This window comes from Sturnus vulgaris, chromosome 16 (genome assembly GCF_052056855.1).
Source record: "Sturnus vulgaris isolate bStuVul1 chromosome 16, bStuVul1.hap1, whole genome shotgun sequence".
In the NCBI taxonomy this organism is placed as follows: Eukaryota; Metazoa; Chordata; class Aves; order Passeriformes; family Sturnidae; genus Sturnus; species Sturnus vulgaris.
The window spans coordinates 7335686-7358416 of NC_142258.1; the positions used below are offsets into that span (position 1 = coordinate 7335686).

Sequence of the window (22731 nt, forward strand, 5' to 3'; positions counted from 1 at the left end):
TTTATGATAGAAGTAATTTTTAATTCTTTATAGAGACAAAAGAGACAAAGGGACAGAAAAGACAATCTCCCATATCACAGCATATCCAGTGGCACTCAGGAGATGCAAATGGCTCCTGAATAAATACAGATCAAGTCTCTTAATTTTGAAGTATGAATCCATTTTTATTATATTACATATATTAAACACCTGAGATTAATTTCTAACCCTCTAAGAGACAATAGTAAACATCTACAAAATATTGGTGAGCTGTCATTACAAACATCAGTAAAGAACAAGTATACTTCACAAATCAACTGATACTGGCAAACATTTTTTAATCTTTCTAGACGGGAAATATGTAAGACCAGAACTGCTCAGAAGATAGGCAGTGCCTGTTCTACAGACACAACCAGGCTACATCAGCAACAGAGTATTACTTTCTTGCATATTTTATAATTTCTGAATCATCAGCTCTAAATCTTTCTTTACTGCCAGCATGAAAAGCAAAGAGTCAAAATAATCATCAGCAAAACTTCTCTGTGCAAAAATATGAATTACAAGCTTTGTTTCCTGCACTATGGTTATTTCTTGAACTTTCTATGAAAAACTGGCATGAAGAATTATCTTCCTAACATCACAGCCATCTGTCTCATCTTCTCATCTGTTAGGGATAATAAGCACCAGTAAAGAATTCTCAAACCAACAGACAAAAAAGGCAATTTAGACATACCAGCAACTAACTGAAGAAATTATTAATATGATGCAGTAAAAGAGAAACAAAAGTTGTGACCCTGTATAATTACTGATACATACACTTTTAAAATTTGTATTAGCTATATTGAAAACTACCCTCTACTTATATTTAAACTTTGTAGAGTTCAGGGCTTGATTTACTTTGAATCCTCCAAAATCTGCAAGTGGAGTCAGTGCAGCACTTATCTGCAACTTCTTGTCTTGCCAGCCATTGTGACAACAAAGAAAATAAATCTTTCTGCTTGAAGCTGGAAGGTGTGAGCACACTTTGTAAAGAAGCAGGTATGATGGTATGATTCCAAACCTCTTCAGCATCTTTTCTTCATCTAAAATTTAATCCTACAAGTGAAGCACAAGAATACTTTTTAAAATACAACTCAAAATACATAAAATGCATGGGCTGAGTGTCTCCATTGACAAAATAGTCATGGAAAAACAATACAACTTAAACTGAAAGTAATCAAGTTTCCTTACTTACATGTTTCATGGAGCTACAGTGCTATGCACTGTCTGGAGAATTTTAACAGGAATGCCTTCCTATACACTTCACCAGCAATACAGTTTTCCTTGGAACTCTGAGATACAGAGATGGCTGAGGAACACCAGCCTTTATCTCTGCCTGCCTGCAACAACTTCCTTGCTCCTACAGGACAGTTTTACATCTGCTCCCACCACTCTGTAATGATAGTCCCATGTTTGCTGAGGTTGTCTTTGCTATTAGTGGGGTCTTTTTCAGTCAGCCTTGTTCATTTAACAGATAAGTCATGCAGCTGAAATACATAAACTATGATGTCAATGTGGTGACTGTTTACCTGAACACTTTCTTGAAAGCCAGAGTCATCTTTTTGGTCTCTGTTCCATTTTTCAAGCAATAATCTGTTTGAAAGAAGAACAAACCCCAAAGAATTACAGCAGTATTTCACAGAGGCACAGGACACTTTGGAATCTCTGTTTAGCCCTGTCCTGGGGTAACCTTTCACTGAGGAGGTATAATGCATTTTAAAGCTCTTTGCAAGTACTTTTGCCTTCATTCCTATTGAATTGGTGCTTTCTGGTTCTGGATTGGCAGTTAGGAAGGGTAACAGTGAAGAAACAAAGATCAATACAGTTTAAATGTCCTTCACTCCTATTCTAGACAATTCTCCAGGTCTATTTTTTTAATATAACAGACATTGGGAGTCAGATATTCTTGTCTTCATTCCAGAAAAATAATAAATACAAAGATCTTTGATAAATACTCACCTCCAAGATTTTGCCTGCTTTAAGAAACTTCTAGCTTTTGCTACTTCTTGAGTAAGTTTCTTTAAATCATCTCCTTCAAAGTAAGGGAAAACTGGATTCTGAAAACATAGTTAAAATGTTTTAACTTGCACCTATTTATTATTTTCTGTTTCACCAACGTAATTAACTGATCCTAAGCTCTAGATTTCCCTACTTGCAGAGAAGGTCTTGGTCTCACAAGAGGAGAGCAGAGCAAGCCCAGATTGAGCCTGGTTCTGTTCAGTGACATTCCTCTGCTGTGGCAATGCCTGCGGTCTCATGCTGGAGAATTAACGTGCTAAGCACCATATAAGGATTTTACAATTAAATCAAACACAATATGGCAAGTGTAAGAAGATAGTAAGATCTGAAATTAGCTTTAAAACCACATACAGACACATGATATATTTTTTACTTCTCTTTCAAAATCTGTATTGCACTGTGTATTCCTTTCATGGGCTTGGGCACCTCACCAAGGCAGTTAGCAGAAAGGCAAAAACAGATACAAAAACTTCTCTTTCTGGTTTCAATATTAATATCTTAGAAGTTTTGTATTCATTTGCTCATTGTTCTTTTTTAAATGAAGTTTCTCTACTGATGAAGAACTAAGTTGCAATGAAACAAAAAAACCCGATTTATTTAACATACATCTTCATCATCCAGCCCCTCTGTCAATATTCTGTGTGCTGCTAATTGTCCATCTTCACCTGCAGAACTGCAGTGGAAGCGCCCTCCTGTTTGGGAAGCAAGCTTCTTCAGGAATTCAACAGCTCCTCTGTTAGCACAAAGTAGAAAGCTACTTAGGAAAATTATTTTCCAAAAGGAACAGCAAAAGAATTTCTAAGAACTCCTCAAAAATATGACATCAAAACAAATAGCTTGGAGGACATGATTATAAATTCCTGTATGAAATGTGGCCATGTGGCAATTCCCTGTGTCAGAACAACCTTCCCTGCTACCATCTTGGTAGCCCAGACTTATGACAATAAATTAATCATTTTAAAATATTATTTTTTTGTTCTTGCAAGTATCATATACCTGTCTGCACAGCTAAAACAAATGGTGTGGATTTTAATATCTTGTTTCTTTATCAATCTTTCAATTTCTTTCAAAATCAGACTGCAGCTGGTGTCTGGTTTTCCATCAGTCAATAGATACAGTGCCTCTACACCTTGGAAACTGAGAGCCTTCTGGAAAGCAGAAAATATGCTTAAATAATTTGTACATTTATATGAAATGTTGTACTTCGGAACAAAAAACCATTCCAATGATTTAAGACAGTTTTATATTTGCCACGTCATTAATGAACTAAGTTTTGTCTTTTCATTTTCACTCATTAGGATATGAATTTGAAAATTTAAGTAGATAATTTGTAGCATAAGGCAACATATTTATAAGCAGGGCATTGCCAAAAATTGACTCACTGAAATAAGAAAATTAACTGGTTTTGGAGATCTACTAACAAAGATTTTTACATCATATTTTATGGGATTTAAAGTTATTTAATGTCTGAAAATCAGGCTCACTAGGACTTGAATGCATATTATGAAAATTTGCTACAGTAGTTGACTCATTGTACTATTTACATGCCTTGTGGCTCTAGTGGACTTCATTCATGATGAATGCCATAACATTTATATCGAGATTGTGCAAGGATGTCTGGAAGAAGAATCGTTTATTAAAGGCAAAATTTCTTTTTTGATTCCAATTTTAAATCTTGTGAAATTGCAAGTTCAGTTTTAAGTTATTATTACTAGTTTCTGCACAGAGAATTTTTATAGGAGAAAAATTTCTTCACCTGTTACTGAAGTTCAAGAACTGTACTCAAAACCCATGAGATTCTAACAAACACTGCTTATTTAAAATCTTGTTTGGGTCAGAGCAACATAGCACAGCCACAGTTGTACATAAACATCAGTTTCAGCAACTGGCTATTTTGCCCTCTCCAGTATTCTTTGAACACAAATATTAACAAAACTACTGATATTTGACTTTAAAAAAAACCAAAAAACTTAGTATGAGCAATGAATTTGAGTATCTATCAGAGCTGGGGCCAGAAACAGTGACTTGAGTTCTAAACTGTACAGTGATATGCATAAAAAGATCTTGTACACTTTGACATAATAATTTTCCTAGAACATCAGCAGTCAGGTGGAAGTGTTTTACCACCACATGACAGGACGTGTTCTCCAAGCTGGGGCACACCAACCTGTAAAGCTGCAAGGATGCAGGAGCTCCCATGAGCATGGCATGTGGAAGCCCACTGCACAGCATCGTGGCAGCTTTCATCAGCTGCCTCTACAAGATACTCTTTCCAACTCTCTGTATTGTCTGCAAATCTCAGCAGGTTAAACCTGAGGAGAAAGATGACCCAAAACATTTAACCAATACAATGAGTCACTTTGGATAAGCCAGTTTTGAAATAAGTAGATAAATAAAATTAAAAAAAACCCAGACCAAACATAAACACAAACCCAACAGTAAAAAAAAACAATCCCAACCAAACCCACTACCAAAGAGCCTAGTGTTGGATGAAGATCTTCAGCCTTGGAAGAGTCAAAAAAGTTTGTTTGCTTCACATAAAGAGAAAATCTTTGGCAATGCTGAGCCCAATAGGGTAAACATCAGCCTACAGCAGAGGCTCAGATTTTAGAGAGTTTAGAACTTAAAACTGGTAAAAGCAACAGAAAAAGCAGGTCTTATCACATGCACATTATACTCTAACATACAATAATTACTTCAATTGTGTTTCAGTGCTGTATTACTGTAATTATTAAGCAATCTGATTACATAAGAATGAGTGCAGATTTCAGTCTTTATCAGTAATTCACCATACCTGACTTCATTTTTTCTCAGCTGTTCCCAGATAAGGGAGGTAAGTTCTTTTGTGACAGATGGCAAATATGGGCCCATGGAACCAGACGTATCAACCAAAACACAGACATTTGCTTCTAAAATGGTACCAAACAATCGTCGGCTTCCTGGGCCAGAACATTAAAGCTAATTAAGAGTTATTACACAGGCTTATTTTATTGAGCATAATGTAAATCCTCAGTCTTTAGGGGTAATTCTGGGCACATTTCTACGTAATTAAGTGTAATCTATGTGGCAATTAGGTAGTTAAAAGGTTAACAATAGAAAAGTCTTTGGCCATTTCAAAACTAGCACTATCAAGCATTAATTACCAGCTGATTGTAGCAACTTGCATTAAATAATTTGTAGCTCCTTTGCAATCGAGAAAAAAATTAAAATGTTTCCCAACAAAGATCTTTATGAGCAACAGAACGATCAGAATAGCCTTCACCAGTAGTAATGCTGAACTTCTAAGCAGGGCTCATTCTTAGCAAAACATGCAGAAAAGCTAATTTTGCTTGTATGTGTTACTGTATAGATTCTGTTGATAGAAAGTTTCTGCTCTGTATTCACAAACACACAACGACCAAAACTTCATTATTTGTTAGCAAGCGAGATGTTTATCATCTACACAGATGCTGAAGTCTCTTGTATTCACAATAATAAGTTTTAAACTTTCAAAGAAATGCAAGACAGAGAACCCTTATTCACACTGGAGGTTCAGATTTACATTCAGATCTATTCTACCAGAAATAGCAGACCAGAATGTTCTTCTATATTTAAGTTGTGCTTTACAGAAAGCCAGAGGCACACCAATACCTGAGAGCAGCCACTGCACTCTCTGCACGTAGCGCTGCAGCACATTCCCCAGTTGTTCTGTGTAGCTTTCCAGTTCTTTAGGGTGAAATTGCAGATGTTTCACAACCCCCTGAAAAAAAATTCAGTTTGTACAAGAGCATCTTACTTCAGGGAATCTGAACTCAGCTACTATATATACAGTGTTGGCACTGGACATCAGGGAGATTTTTGTCTTTACATCTATGAAATATGGTAAGAAAAATTCTGTGACTCTGTTGCTTGCACTTAACTTCCTGTGCTTCTCCTCCATTGTTACACAAACTGAATCAAGATCCAACATTTTTCCAGTTTCAACTCAAACATGATTTTAAAAAGTTTTACTTAAATTTTAAAAATTATTTTTCATACTGTATGAGCAGAGGAGATGCTACATATTCTAAAGAACACACAGTTTGGACTTCTAACATGCTAGATGGATTTTTATGGTGAATAAAAGACCTTCTCTAGCTTGCTAGTGGAAGTATGATTTAGAAAGAACAGGGAAGAGTGGAGAGAACATCACACTAATAAGCCAGAAACATCAATCAACATTCACTAAACAAATACAAAGCCTTTCAATAATGTAAGTACCTCACATCTGCAAAAACCTACATTGATTTCTCTGCTGGGGAAGATAGAACAGTATTTTGCTGATACTTTCTTGTGCAGACACTCCACAGTTTTCTTCTGGTGGGTACAGTCAAACATCAGTCTGGACAATTCCAGTTTAAGCTTTTTAATACTATACTTGGTCAGCCACTTGTAAGACAAACAAATAAAGCAATTGATTGTTGGCAAATATTAGAACAGTTTAAGTAATAACACATTTCACAGAATCTCAATTAACATTTACATTAATTCAGATGGATAGTTCCAAAATGGCAATTTATTAGTAAGGAGAAAAATACCTCTTTGCTTGAACAGATTTCCTCTTCCTTTGGCAATGTGACAGAGCAAACAGATTTTCTTATGTGCATTGCCTTTGGATACCTCTGATATATTGTACCTATTTAAGAAATGAACAAAGTACCTAAAAAATCACTTATTTTAAAAAAACTGTCACCTTCAAAAATTTCTGGACCAAATCTTCTGTAATCAACTAAACCACGTTCACAGTGCTTTTCCTTGGAGCACCTTCGACCAAAAGATTCCAAGGGACTTTACAAAAGAAAAACCCAATTAAAAAAACAGGCAAAAAGTGCCACCCACCTGCACCCAAACTAAAAATCCTTACCACTATTTGTAAGTGAAACTCTCTCTCACTGTTCAAAGCACACTGGTTATGAGTGACTCATATCATGCTGCCAGTTTTATTATAAAAGTGCTGATAATAAAAGGACTTCATCCCATCCCGATAACACATACCCACATTTCTTCCTTCTTCAGTGTAAAATACAGACACAGAAAGCTCTGCCTGCTTCCTGGGTTTGTGCTTTCCTTTATTCTCAGTCTGAGGCCATTCTTTTACTGTTTGTGCTACAAGTAAATAACAGATTACAAAACCCATTAATTTAGCTCAGCTGGATAAAACTCCTACATGAGAAGAACTCAACCCTGTTCCTCTCTTCATATATTCCTATTACCACAATTATAAATGCTTAATTTTCTTTGATACTGCTTAAGAAAAATCATATTACAGCACTACTTAAGAGGCTTTTATAGAAATTAAACTTTTCCATATATAGACATTACCATCAGGAAGAATGTCACAGGTGTTAGTTTGAAAAAAATTAGGGATTTGAACAAGCATAATATTTGTTGGAGAAATGAGTTAGCTTTGTACAGAGCACCTCAGATGCAAATATGAATCTAGATTTGTAAACACTACTACATGTCAACATCAGTAGATTTGAAGACTCAAATTTAATGTAAAGAAAAATAAATTGCAAATTTTAGCAATGATACAAAGAAAAAACACAGGAAAAGTTTTATAAAATAGAGGAGAAAAAAATTCAGCTTTAAGGGACCATCAGGAACTGGAAGTTTAAAAGCTTTTCATATACCAGGAGCAGTTGTAAGAGTTAGCACTTCAGACAACCTGACATTGGTGTTTAACTTCTCCTTCATTACTAGATCATAAATAAATCAAGTGGAGCAGGATATTAATTAAAATGGGATCTAACAGATTTCAGGTAATGTATACATTGACCTAATAACATAATAAATGTCTGAAATGCTGAGCATTACAGCTTCAGGTATGGAACACAGTGGATTCCTACTTTCCATCAGACACATTTGACATTTCCTGATAAAGGTCAGATATTCAGTCCTAGGACCTGGAAATCATTGCACAGCTGTGCAGAGCTCCTTCCCTGAACAGTGTAGAAACAAATGAGAGAAATTATTCATTCCAAAGGAATTCCACGATGGTTCCTAGAAATCTGATTACAGATTACAATTCTGGGTGTTTCTAAAATCCTAATTTAAATACTGTTTTTTAAGCAAAACCCAAAGGCCACTGAAGACAAAAAAATCCCCTATTCCATACAGACCTGGTGGAATTCCTGCTCTGGCACTAGGAGGACGCCATGCCACTACTCTTACACGTGTATTTCTCTCTGCACCATGGTTGTCTTTAACATCTTTCAGTACCTTTAATAACAGAAAAAAGTAAAGTTTCAGCTGGATCATAGCTGCATTATTCTAACCTGGAACTATGTTTCTTTATTCTTTAATTCCTGTTTTACTATGGCTTTGACAAATCCACAGACTGACATGACAACACATTAATTTGCAGTTTCTTGCTGGGTTAAGTAACTCTAATTGCTCTGCTTCAATTATCTTGCCAATATAATTTGCTACCATAAACCTGAAGACTAACATCTACAGGGAGAGGAGTTTGGACCATTTTTGCCACCTGAAGGAGCAGTCTAGTATGGTAATGGCCTTGCTTTATAGAATACAGTATTTGGTATCTTCCTCAGCATTTTATTGACTATTGAAAATCTAGTGCTGACACCAGTAATTTTTCTTTTGGGTTTGGCTTATCCCTCTAGGGTCTGAGCAGTCTGCTAAACAACAAAACACCTGTTTAACCCTGCTGTAGGATAAGACTTGCTGTGACACTGAGCCTTCAAACAACTGACATCTAATTTAACATACAGCTCTACTATAAATATCACCAAACATCTACAGACAACCTCGTACCCGTTTTCCAGAAGTTTAATCCCTGCAAAACTATGCTCTATTGTCATCTCTGAGTAATTAGTTTCTCCTGCATTTGTGAAGAGGTGTTGAGGATATGTCACTTGTGATAAAAGAGCCTGGAAAACCTACAAAGCCTTTGCAACATTCCCACACCTACATTCCCATTTCCTACATTCCCACACCTACAATGCCATTCCCAATTCAGAGACGAGAACTGAAAGTTCCAGCAAGCACTGGCATATTACAGATGTGCACACCTATTGAAAACAGATGTATGTCAAAATCAACAAACAGTAGCAAAATCCAAAGGGATTCAGTAGTGCAGCTCCATGGAAATAAGCACAGCAGGTAGGAAAACAAATCCTGAATCCTGTTCTTGTTTTATGCTGGCTCTCTGTGAGGCCAAAGATATGCTACTGAGCTGCAGCTGTCTCATCTGTAAATGAGCAGAACACCATAATATTCAGTACCTTCCAGAAGGACTTGAAAAACAGATGTAATTTGGTAAAGCACATTTCTGCTTTGCCTTTGTTCCGATTAAACATTGTTTTTAAGGTGAGAGGAAGGATTATTTAGACACCTTTTGACACTATAGTGTAGTTCCATTATAATTAATCACTTAGTATGATGCACTTTTTGGTATATATAGCATTTGAATGCAAACAAAAATTCAAAGTACTATCACAGTGCTGCTCTGATTTCTTCAAATTTTCAGCTAAGCACTTTTCTCACCAAAAGGAGCATCCAATAGCTAGGCAGGATCTTTAATTAACACAGAGCATATTAAAAATGGGACCATTTCAAACCATTCTAGCCAGACTCACAGCTGTGGGTTTAGGAGATGGCACCTTCTGTTTTTTTCTTTCCTCATTCCTCATAAGCACATTAGAGTGCCCTTCTGGTGTGAGTGGTTTCACAGACTGTTTTACTGAGCGTTGCTTTAAGGACTCCACTAGGAATGCACACTGAAATGAAAATCCACATTGTTTAGTAATTCATTTACATGGAATTTAAAGAAATGAGAATTCAAAGACAAGTATTTTGTATTTACTACGATAATAATAAATAAAATTCCTATTTGACCATTATTAACACCTCTGACTGAAGAGAAACCCCTTTATTCTGTGTTTGCACATGCTGTATGGAAACCCTTCCTGCTCTGGGCAAACAGACTAAAGCAAAAGGCAGCAGTGCTCTAGACCAAGGCTAGGACAAATTGGAAGATGGTGAACCAAGTATATGCAACTTTAAATGGTAACAAAATATTTTAACATGTCATTGAATTGCCACCAGCTCTTCTTTTAACAAGTCCAACACTAGTGACTCAAACAGGGTACTCAGCCCTCTGGACAAGGCTCTTATTGCAGATCTCTTTCTATTCACACTTTTATAAGAAACCACCACACTGCCAGGCACTTACTGCCTCAGTTATTCTGTTGGATATCTTTAGAAAAAAGTCATGTGCATGGAATATGGTGAGATACAGTCTAGTTCTACACCCTCAGAACACTTGAGAAAATAACTGTTTCAGAATTGACAAAGCCACTGTGCTAATGACAAGCCCTCCCTACATTGGGACTTACAAGAATGTAGTATTATTTATTTGCATATAACATATATATCTTTATTATTATGAAGAATTAATTCACTTGAAAAGAATTAATTGCAAGATTGGCAACAAAAAGGAGAATCACTTGAACTGCAAACTTGTATTTGGTATGGAATCATGGCTACTCCAGCACCAGTCATTGCAGTGCTATTGTGCAACTGCTTTCTAGTCCATATTTACTCTGTGGCCACTATTGTCACACTCTAGAACAGTCCTGCTCATCATAAAATGGTTTTGTCCAATCTCCTGATTTGCCAGCTGAACTAACACTGTTGAATTTTTTTAAGGAAGAAACACGTAATTTAAAGATATACCTTTTGGTATACCATACCTTTTGGGAGTAGTTCTTTGCTTTTTCCATTTCAGATATAATACTGCTAATATCATCACTTTCAAAAATACCTGATAATCAAATAGATGCTAATTAGTGATGAGTTTTTTAAAGTGTGCAAAATAAGTACTTTTCAAAATGTACAACAGTTTGTAAAACATGCTAAATACCAAAGCAGAGAATCAAAAACCCTTTGTTTCCTGAAAGCCTGATCATCTGGACCTACCAATAACTATATTTTAAAGCATCTTTAAAAAGCCTAACAGAAAATAGTGAATTCAAATAGAAAAGAAACCCAAACAAATTCATTCATTGGTGCATTATAATATTTTGCAATGTGATTGAAAGTTTCAATAAAACTATGGCCTGTGTTTATATCTCAGTCCTAGTACAGCATCAGCATATCTTAAAAAAAGTCAACTACTTGACTTGAGAGTAAAAAAGCATTAATGAACATTATTTCAATAATGAAAAACAAGTGTGTGCTGACTTTCCTTTGTCCATACCTGCTTCTCCAAACCAGTGAAACCTCCCATTGCCTGCCTGTACAATTTCTTTGAAAGCACTGGCAGTTTCTGTTGGGTTGGCATAGCGGGCTGGAATAATCCCACTGGAGTCAGTGCCCTTTGTCACACTGAACAGACAGACATGCAGCTGCAAATCAAAACCTCTGCAAGCCTCAGCCACATAAGCACTGATTGTGTGCTGTAAGACAGGAAAGAAACATCAGGGGTGAGCCTCTTCCTCAGACAAGCTTCCATCTACTCCACTGGGTCCTGACTGATGTGTAAATCCTCTCAGTTGGAGCAGTTCAGCACAGGAATCTACCCTGAGCAGTCCAATACCTCCTCAGTCCATGCAGATACACAACTACTGTCACTACTGCTGGCCAGCTACAGCTCTACTGCAGGCAAGAGGTGAGCTGGGGTAAATCTGAGAACCAAAGACAGACCGTGCACATCTATTTAGCTGTGCACTGAAGCAAAGAAGGGATGAAAATGTCCATTTTTCCCTCATTTTCTTGTCAGCCATACCGGCTTCAATGATGTCTTAGGTCTGCCCAGAACTTCTAAAGGTTTGGTAACAAAAGCAGGAGACACTTCACTGCACACATGTAGAAACTCGAGGTTGTGCAGATTAATGGTCACAGAGCACATTCACTACACACACGGATCCAAGCAAGGGATTACTGGGACAAAGACAGGAGCTGTCTCTACACAGCGTGCTATGGAGTCCCACTGGAAAATTATTTGTGTCTTTGTTCCCATGAGTTGTACAGAAATGATAAATTTAAAAAAATCAGCTTGTTCAAACTCAGAAATCTGAAGTGAAATGATGTCCAGAGCTGGAGTGGGAAAGGAATCCTAAAAGCACATCTTGAATTTTCTGTAATTCACACATAATTAATAATTGCTACCTTCAATACATGACTAACAATTGAAGAAGTGGAAGTTTGGGATCCTGACAGTCGTGCTACCTTAGGTAAAGGAGGAATATTCTGCCAGTGAACTGTGATGACTGGCCATAAGGGGAAAAAAGAGACAGGAAAAAAAGGAGAAAAACAAAGTTGAAATTAGTTTTGATAGGAACTTAGAGAAAAGTTGTGTATGACAACACTCACTGTTTCCTGGTCTGGTATTCCAGTGGTCAGCAGGTAGAGTCCCTGTGATTTGTGTTTATCTTTGTCTTTGAACTCAATTTCCACAGCTCTTCTGAGTGCACTCAAGACATTTCTACTGCCCTTGCACTCCAAGCTCAACACCCACCTAAACCAAGATGTTTACAGTTCAAAGAACAAAGAAACAAAAGCCTGTTTCTGCTCAGAGTAATAAAGATAACTAAGTATCTTAAATAACACTGCACTGGTGTCTAAAATGTTTGAAAATTACAGAGACCAAAACCTAATTATATAAAAAATTATTTGTTCTGGTTTCTGTATTGCCAGCATGGCAAACTAGTTTTTAAAGTAAGATACAAAGCATAAAGAGGAAACAATTCTCTCCTAATTTTATGTGGAAAAATATTAACATAGTAGAACTTAGAGAAACAGAAATGAAACAAGTGGTATAATGAGAACACACAAGGTGTGATTCCACAAATAGAAACCTGGGATTTTTTTCCAAAGCATGTGGGAAATGCCCTATTGCTTAGCTCTCACATCCCAGTTGTATTTGAATTAGTTTTCAATTCTTCATGTAACCTGTTCACTCCTTACACAGACACTTCTGTATCTGTGTACACATATATTATATATACATAGGAAACAGAAAGTCACCAAGCTTACTAACTTTTACAATGCTTTTTTCACAAGAAACCACTATGAACAATCAGTGTGGAACATGGCAGCTTATTTTTGCAACACGATCAACTTATATAATTTTTTAGTTGTTTGCAATTTTTCTTTGTGAAATTTGCATACATGGGATAATTATTTGATCCTACCTCCAAGCCTTTTCTAAGTTTTCTGGTTGGGAAGGAAGGAGTTCCTGCTGCCAAGGCACAATGTCACTCCCAAATCTTTCACAGAAAGGTAACAGCAATTAGTTTTCAGATTGTGGTTTAGAACAAGCAAAAATATAAAATAAATTCACTGAAGAAGAAAAATCTCATTTGGGGTATTACAGACATAAAACTGCCCAATGCCAGCTATTTTCTATTTCAAACCATTTATTTATCCACATTTATCTATCACCCAAGGTTTGTTTGATTTTCTTTCCTGAACAGGATCCTACATAAGCTGGGAAAAGCTCAGTGGAAGGATTGTGAAAAAGGAACTCCAACCCTCAGCTGCTGCCAGTATCTCTCTTGTGAGATAAGGGCTCTGTTCCCACACCATGTTAGGAACTCCATGAGCTTCTGGCTCCTACTTTTACCTGCCAGACACCTGCCCAGCAGCTGCTTAGCTGTTGTGCCACAGATTTCTGCCTGACAGTGCTGAGTACAGAATTTTAACAGTAATATATTAAACAGTATTGGAGTCACTAAAAAATTTAAAAAGTGCTCTCAGTTACAGTACCTGAGACATTAAAATCCTCCTCTGATAAGTTTCTGACAGGTGAATTAATACTGTTATACACAATGTAGCAGGATGAGTATTTGTTACAGGTATGATGCAATCAGTTCCAGTGACCCTCACCCAAAACAGTGGTTTTTAATTACTAATCTGGTCTCCATACATCTGATTCATGCACTCAACCCAGTAAGGACCAATCAGTGCTAGACTTGCAAATACTTCCTTAAAAGACATCAAATACTAAAACACACTTATTAGTAACTACAATCTCTCAGCATACTTCTTTCATTGCAATGCATTACAGTTATTTTAGCAGACTCTTGAGTAGTTACTTACGCTATAATATTGAAGGAATCCTTATCTGACATTTGCTCCTCAAGTAAAAGTCGCAAAGAATGTTGGATATGAGAGATGTAGGTAGAGTTTGTCACTGATATATCAACAAGTATAACCACCCTATATAAAAAAAATGCTATTCATTAAGAAAAAGAGAAAAGTCTTATGTATTCTTACCTTCAGTACACTCTAACTTGTCAGGGAAAGTATCTTCTACCTATGTATCACAATGTATAAACACTGAATCTATATTTTTAAAAGATTCTGCAAAACATTAGGTGACATTTAAAAATAAAAACAGGAACAGTAATGGAAACTTCTATCTTTCCTAAACTATGGAATAATCATAGTAATTGTAGTGCCATAATGGCTTCTGAACCCCAAACTGCTCCTCCTCCTCCTCTGTACTCGAGTATCTAAAACCCTGCTGGAATGTGTGGATGTTTGCCAGCAAGGAGAGTTGTTGGATAGTTCACTGTCCTTTCCCAGCCAACACTCCAGGAATATGTGGAATATTACTCCAAAGACAAACAGTTAAACTTTCTCTCAGCTCATCAGTGCCAGTGGTTGCTCAGGTATGGACTGACTGATGTTATTGAGCATGTTGCCTATTTAGAGAAAAGTGTTAATGAGGAGCTGCTCAGCATGGTCAGTTTTATGTCTTGCTTACAGAGACAATGCAGGATGGTCACACTTAATGGACAGGGAATAATTTGGGAGCAGTAGTTTTGAAAAGACCACAGATGTGATGGACAGTCAGTGGCATGTGAGTTCCCAGCACAACACAGTGGCCAGATGGGCTAATTCAATCCTTCATCAATGAGCAAGAAAATCTATAGTAACAGGTAGCCTCAGCTACCTTCCTTTTGTCTGAAACTCTATGGTCAAGGTTTGTCAACAGGAAAAAGAGCAAATGTGCAATTGAAGTTGAGTAAGGCCTCAGACAAGATGTAAATAAACACTGTTCTCAAACACATTAAAACTTCAAACCTCACAAAAAAACTCCCAAATCAAATACAATACCTTCTTTCATACACACTTCCCCATATTCTTCTGCTAGCAACAGATAGCCAGTCAATTCGTTTCTCATAGATTCTTACCATTTTAGCAAGGAGCTTCTATGCATAAATAAAGAAAATTTATGTTAAAAATAAAAAGTTCAAGTCTTTTATTGCCAAATGCTTAATACAGAAATAACATTAACAGTATAGTTATGAAAAAATATTTTAATTCATTTAGATAGCAACATTTCATTCTTAGTACAGATATGAGAACACAGTCCATTAAAAAAACATACTGTGATAAAAAAGAAACAAAGAATCTAAAGGTCTCTATCTCCACTTCACTTTTCCTCTTGCCACCATGTTCCAAAATGGTGTTTGGGCATATCAACAAAAGAAAAAAAAAAGAGCTTTAAAAATACAGTTTTTGCAAGCTTACCCTTTCTTCAATAGCATTTTTAGGCAGCGTTCATAGCAAAATACATAATCTAACAAACACAATATTCTCAAACACACCTAATTCTTTAACAGTATCAGTTTGATATTGAGGCAATTTGTCCAAACTCTACACACCATGAGGGCTTATCAAGCTAGAAAAGGGCCTTAAACTCAGAACTATCATTTAGCATGCTTTAGGAGCACAAAACACAAGCATCTACCAGTGAGCAAAGAGCCACAGAGGCTCCATTTCAGCTACTTCACACCCTCCTGGCTGTAGAGCTCCACAGACTTCACATCACTCCCACTTCAATGAATTATCTGCCCTGCCTGGAAACATTCTCATAGTCCTTTGTCAGGACTGCCAGTGAAGTGGGAAAGAAGGACTGACAGACCACTATACAGCAAACCCTGGTTGCAAACATCCCCAGACAGCTTCTCTTTCATTAAACTTGTCCCACTTGATGAGCTGCATTCTGATCTAGGAGGAAATCCTCAAGAATCACTACTGCCTGCAGGAATTCCAGTGGCTGTAGACTTACATGGGCAACTGTCTGCACATGAATCCCTGCAGTACTTAGCTAACAAGACAATTAATGAGTAATAATTAGGTGGTAGTCTAGCCCTGACAAGGCCACATCACAATAGACAACTCACCTGATAGTTGTACAATACTGGCAGGTCAACATGGATATTTTTTACAGTTCCATCATACCACTCAAACTGCATCATCACTTTCTAGAAGGATAAATAGAGTTAAATGTTTACAGAACCCAACATAAGATAGACTAACATGGAATTTCTTCCTGAGTTATTCTTAGGAATGACATTAAATATTTGAGTTGAATCTATGACTCAAATACCAGCCTGTAGAATTTCAGCTAACTTATAAAGTACTGATTTAAATTAGAAAAATGTAGCAATAGAAAGAAAAAAACCTCACAAATCCAGGGAAAAAAGTTCCTCATCACTTGCCTCATGTAGAGTTGATGATACTGTTTTTTTAAGAATAGGTACAAAATCTTCCACAGGAGAGAAGGCATTGGGAGCCAGAACTTGATAGAGGTCTAACTTTTTAGCTTTAGGAAAAAAAAAAATTAAATGAAACACATACTCTGTCTGTAATTCATGTTTCATACCTGTGGAGCTTTTCTTTCTGTGCTACCTTTCAATCCATATGTCTTTAACCAGTCTGCTGAGGTTTTGCCCAGGATGCCTGGTGTTTGAATAACTAATGGTCCTTTGTGCTTTGGAGGCTTTGGGAAGAAGCTGGAAGGTTCTGTATTTGCAAATGCTGTAGAAACCTAAAATGGATTTCAAGAAGAGCTCTTGCAAGTTTTTAACATTATTTATTTTTACCCTCAATTCAAAATATCCATCATGGAATCCCAAAGTGCTGGGATTCCAACAAGCAAAATGCTTTATAGAATCTTCTAAGTAATCTTAGAGTGACTTCTGCTCCATAGGTAGTCTACACAATCCTTAGTAACCATGAGGTTGGAAGAGAAGGGGAAAAAAAAAGGGCACAACATAGGACGGATTTAAATGTCCAATGAAATCACACAGGTGTAAGTATCTTTTCACCAATTTAAAGGACTGTTGGAACTTCTTTTATATGACTGTGCATAGAGTTATGCTAGTGCTCCTCAGATACCCATTACCATCACAGGAAATTTTCTTTTCATGCATTTTGGAGAATATTTAGCAAAATATCTCCTTTAATCATTTTTTCCTTAGTTTGCTCTTACAATAGATGTTTAAGAGAGAATATTCACATATCAAAGTTCACATATCAAAATACCTGATCAATCATACAATTTTTTTCATATTGTAGACACTTAAAATTTCTAACCTTAATTATTTAAAGTATATCTGAAAATAAAAGGATACATACATCTGCTCTTTTACTACCAAGCAAGTCACCAACTCGTCTTTGAAAAGTCTGTTTGATGCTCTTGAGTAAGTCCTTAGCCTTTTGGGATTCCTGAAGTAACAGATGAAAATCACTGCTATCAAAATTCTGCAATTATAAAAACAAATGGGGAAGAATTCTGCAATTATAAAAACAAATGAGGAAGAATAAGTTAACTACTGCTCAAACACCAACTGAAAGCAGCTTTCTTACTTTACTGTGCAAACATCAACACGAGACTACCTGGCATAGCAGAATTGAGTGTGTATGTATCTAATGCTCTGCATATAAATCAGTAATCATTTATAAACAAGATATTATTTATTACTTTGAATCACTCTACAGTAAGCCACTGCTTTTATCAGCCATAAGTCAGTAAAAAAATAACTGCAAAATTTATTGCATTTTTAGGAAATGTTTTCAGTTGCAGAAAGAATTAACCACAGGTTTATTGAGCACATCCTCAGCATTTCTATGACAGAGACTTTCAGCACCAATTCTTATTATCAACTTCTACTCAGGTGATAATTATTTTACCTTCTCAAGTGAAGAATCATCAAAAAGTGAGAAAAATGCTTTGCCTCTCTCCCTGTCACCTACCTCTCCCTTGGAAGAGTAGCAATGATAACAGCCTCTTACAGCTTCTGCAAGGTTCTTTAGAACTGTCTACATATAAAAATAGGAAGAGAAACAGTTACTTTGATTTGATAGACTCTTGATAATGTGGGTTGTTGGTTCAGTTCTCAATAGAGACAGAAAAAGAATATTTGAGATACATGTAGTGAGAAAGCCACAATAATTATGTTTCCATCATTTGCTTACCAGTCTTATTTTAATATGTCTGAAAAACTAACTCAGTAAAGAAAGTTACAAGATGATGCTCCAAACAATTTTTTCATGTGTGCAAATGTTCTCTGAAGAGAATACAACACTAATTCAAGAACTCTAATGATTAGGTTAGCTTCCCCACAAGTTTATGAGAGAAAGCATTATAGCTGAAGAGGGAAAAAAATGACAGGGCACTTAATGAAGTTAAGTATTAACACAATTACTTACAAGAGAAGCAGGGTTGCTGCAATCATAGATAACAGTGTGAATCTGCACTTTTCTCCCCAGTGTACACTGCTGAGTATAATCACATAATATTTCAAAAGACTGATCAGGGCTGATGAAAAAAAGTAAAGAAAAAGCATATTAACAATGGCAGTAATCAAATGGGGAAAAAAAGGCCCTGCTGAAGAAGATGTGGAAGAAAACCTGGGAAAGAAATAATAAATCATGGGAATTATTTAGGTATTTAGCATTATCATACTTTTGGAGGCACCTTCTCTCCCTCTTTCATCCATTACTGAGATGTCACTGCTGGAGTTTGGTTCTATCCTAAAAATCTGAATGATACCAAACCCACTAGGATTCTATTCCCATTCATAACAGCTTGTGAATGAAATGTTCTGAAGTACTTCCTGCTGGCCCTGAAAGTTAAAAATCAGGATTTGTGGCTTTGGCCTCTGTGATAGAAAACCTTTCAACTCTGGCATGTAAGGATGTACTCTATTTCCACAGGCAACAAAGAAAGTAAAGCTTTGCTTTATGTTTAGAACTTAAGTGTCCCACACAGCTTTCATTTCCTGAGCTCTGATGGCTAGTAAAAACCTTTCCTTCCAGCTACACTTCTGTCAGGGACAGATATTAAGGATTTTTTTCACATAGTAGGAACTTCTGTTTTCTGTTCGGAGCAGATCTAAGTATAACTTGGAACCTTGTAACCAACACTATGTGTTCAATAAGTTAGCTGAAATTTAAGTTCAATTACTCTAAGTATCAATCTTGCCAAGCTTATACCATCCATTTTTGCACAATTAAAATTAAATACATTTAGTAAACTAGGGCTAAGGCAACACTCCTAGAATCCTTACTGTAGTCTTTTCCTTGTAATCCCAACTCCAATATTGCAATTTTCAAATTATGACAATAGAATTGCAGAATTTAAGTCCATAGCTGGATATGGATAATTTCATCTGGTTTCATTTATTTAATCAGACATTTTAAGTTCTCCATCAGCACTACTAAGATCACAGAGAGAAGAATCTTTGAATGCTGAATGCTATTTTATAGCAAAATCTATCTTATCCTCTTATCTTCCCAGAAGTGTGGAATTCTTTCAGTGACATCTTTAATGACATTTAATTGAGGTAAAATTAGAGCTAGCAGACTCTCAGTAGATTACTGTGATAAGTGATCTGCAAAGGAAAAACAGCTTCATACCAGAAAAGAGAAGATTTATAAATAGTAAAAAAGGGAAGAAGTAAAGGAATTCAAAAGTATAAACTACAAACATGTAATACACGGATCTTGAATTTTGTATTTATTTTTGTATTAAGTTCAGTTTCTTGTATCAATTCTGCATCCAAGTTATATCTGGTTGTTAAAACAGTTAATGAACTTACCAGCTTCCTACAATAAGGACCAAGGAATTCAGTTCTTTCATTGGAAGGACATGCCTTAAGGCTTTCAGCAAGTTGCAGCCTCGACCAGGCTCCAGCTCTTCTATCCACTGTCTTACTTCACGTAGCCTAGGAGAGGGAAATAAGAAAAAGAATATTTAGGTGCTAAGTAAGATAGATCACAAAGATTACTACAAACCACAGGAGCAGCTAAGATATTTTATATGTGAAAGGCATCTTGAAAACACTCACCACAGGTCAAATTAATTACTTTTGTCCCCTCTAATAATCACTGCAGACACAAGATGAAAAACACTATTACCTACAAGACACTGCTCAAATGAAATAGAGACCTTGTTTGAAACACCTTGATTTTTCAGAGAAATTAACTTACTTACACATGAACATTGATGGTTTTTGGACTCTCCCACAGTGGTGAAATTTCTGTACTGAATGAGAGGCAGTACAATTGCTTCTTATAACAAAGCTGTTCATCTATTAAGCACTAATAAATAAAAAATTATGAATGCATTACTATCCATGCTGCTTCTGGTAGGGTTATTATGTAAAAGACTAAAAGCAGTTATTTCCTAAAAATAGTTACAGCAATATTTTCAGATACCACTAAGAAATAAAAAAAAAAAAACTCAATAGAGATTCAAATATTTGGTAAGGATAGAGACAAAATCTGCAAACTTATGGCATTCCAACTAATTTGTTAATGGGGCAGGAGGCACGGATGTTTGCTGTACTGGTACCAGTTTTTCTTTTCAGTTGATGGCCACATGAAACAGCAGTGATCTAAAATGCACATATTCACCTGCCAGGCAATTCCTAAAAAATGGTTAGCACATAATCATGAACAATAGCTCAGATATTCAGGCTAAGCAAACCAGATGATGTGGAAACTGAGTTTTCTTGAGGGAGTTTTATTTGACACACACAAAAATAATATAAATTGATGGTAAATAATTTCTGAATGTGAAAATGGAATTGTACCAATTCTCAAATACAGACAACTAACCAGCTAAATTATATCTTCCTTCCTTACTGGAAAAGTTTTCTAAAAACAAAAAGGACAATAAAGGACAAGTTTCTTTTATAAAGACAGAAAATTATTAATTCACCAAGGCTCTGACAAAAACTGTGAAGTGGGTCTTACTGTGACAAAACATTAACTTAAAGGAAACGGTATTTACTATAAATATCTCTATGTACAATTTGGCTCTACCTCTTACAGCTGCTTTTGTTAAGCAAGTTTATTCCATAGAGAATGTTGATAGAATTGAGAAACTTTAACAATAACACTTCCCTTAATAATATTTTGAAGTATACTGGATGTGTTTTGATCTGGACATTAACAAAAACTACACTTTCAAAGACATTTGGAACATACTTTTCTACAACAGAATATTTCTATTCTATTGTATATTAGGATTTTAAGTGGATTTTTTTTCTATTTGGTTCCTGGCTTCTAGTTCCACAAAAGCTTGATTAGTATGTTGAAATCGGCAAAATTTGCTTTACTTACCAAAAGGTTCTTCTGAAAATCCAACAGTCTAGGTCCATAACTCAAATGAGACACATCAACCAAAAGTCCAACTTTAGTTCCTTTTATAACACCAAACACCTTAAAAGATAAAAGTCTCTCTAAATATTAGTTGATCTACAGTTTAATAATTTTACTGTTTATTCTGTACAACACAATTTTTTTATCAAGTATCAGGTATTTATTTTTAAATTAAAACTTTTTAGCATAAAGATGTGCACTTTTTAGCACAGTGACAAAGCCAAGGAAGAAAAGAAGAAAAAAAGAGAGTCCTACTCCAGTTAGGCTCCCAGTTAGTCCTTACTAGTGAATCATTACCTTCTTCCCAAGACAACTTATTCATTACTTGAGAGGATAAATAAAAAAAATAACTGTCCCCTTCAGGTTAAATTAAGTGGTTTGTGGAAACCAGATTTTGGAATGCTGCTTCTTTCCCTATTCCCTTCAAGAGGGACAGTGTGATGAAGCAGCTGGGTAAGAGTGGGCACAGTGAACTACAAGACAGCTCCACTCCAGGCAGAGGTTAAGCTCAGCATTGTCTGCTCCCATTTAAATTGTGCTGAGAGGACCTGATCACTAAGACTGCAAAGAGAAAGGAAAAGACTAAATCTAGAAAGCAGAAAATTGCATAGCAATGAAAGGTCAGGAAAAACTGTCAACATCACTGCATATGATGTGGAACTTGTGGTAAATAATGAAAATACAAAGACTTTCTGGAAGCCACTTTTCACTACTATTCAAAAGTTAATTTAGTCTTTAATGCCATGTAGAGTTTCATTCTAAAAGTACACTGCAAAGTTTAAGTTACCTTTCTGCTGTCCTGCAAGAGCCACTGAATTCGGTGCTGATAGATTTCAATCACTCTGACAAAAGGCAGAGCACACATTTAGCTACAGCATTCTCTCACACTGGCTTTCAATGTAACAATCAACCACCTGTCTTCATCACATCTCTTTTCTCACAGATGCAAAAATCAGTGAGAAACAGGTATTTTAAAATATGTTAAATATTTTAAAGATGCCCTTCCACAACTGGTAGTTGCAGGGCTAACCTATTAAATACTTCTTTCCCTATAGCAGAACAGCTTCCAACAGTTTAATATCAAAATAGTTATAACTTGAGGTAAAACAAAATGCTTCCTGTCCTCTAAAATTGTTTTACTTTAACCAATGGATTTTTAATTCCATGCACATAGTGTCTACAAGTTGACAAACAGAAAGCTTAAGCCAACATTTTAAAGGGGAAAATCCATTTTACTTTTTCAGA

The 22731-nt window shown here is 36.0% G+C and overlaps 1 protein-coding gene across 1 annotated transcript in view; it reads right to left on the reverse strand.

The window, feature by feature from the left end:
• The window catches only part of VWA3A (von Willebrand factor A domain containing 3A), a 26074-nt gene continuing 3343 nt past the window's right edge, over positions 1-22731 (reverse strand). Inside the window, exons 5-33 of the mRNA XM_088174394.1 lie at positions 22274-22328; positions 21448-21546; positions 20315-20421; positions 19920-20045; positions 18529-18637; positions 18073-18138; positions 17455-17580; positions 16726-16864; positions 16536-16639; positions 16218-16298; positions 15145-15239; positions 14122-14241; positions 13215-13289; positions 12394-12538; positions 11279-11477; positions 10773-10843; positions 9657-9797; positions 8178-8277; positions 7051-7161; positions 6594-6691; positions 6298-6444; positions 5668-5776; positions 4832-4976; positions 4205-4349; positions 3034-3185; positions 2644-2770; positions 1978-2075; positions 1548-1611; positions 1-1074 (exon numbers count right to left, since the gene is read on the reverse strand). Of these exons, the coding sequence (XP_088030520.1) occupies positions 1069-1074; positions 1548-1611; positions 1978-2075; positions 2644-2770; positions 3034-3185; positions 4205-4349; positions 4832-4976; positions 5668-5776; positions 6298-6444; positions 6594-6691; positions 7051-7161; positions 8178-8277; positions 9657-9797; positions 10773-10843; positions 11279-11477; positions 12394-12538; positions 13215-13289; positions 14122-14241; positions 15145-15239; positions 16218-16298; positions 16536-16639; positions 16726-16864; positions 17455-17580; positions 18073-18138; positions 18529-18637; positions 19920-20045; positions 20315-20421; positions 21448-21546; positions 22274-22328 (3160 nt within the window). The 3' untranslated portion in view covers positions 1-1068. The remainder of the gene's footprint in view (positions 1075-1547; positions 1612-1977; positions 2076-2643; positions 2771-3033; positions 3186-4204; positions 4350-4831; positions 4977-5667; positions 5777-6297; positions 6445-6593; positions 6692-7050; positions 7162-8177; positions 8278-9656; positions 9798-10772; positions 10844-11278; positions 11478-12393; positions 12539-13214; positions 13290-14121; positions 14242-15144; positions 15240-16217; positions 16299-16535; positions 16640-16725; positions 16865-17454; positions 17581-18072; positions 18139-18528; positions 18638-19919; positions 20046-20314; positions 20422-21447; positions 21547-22273; positions 22329-22731) is intronic.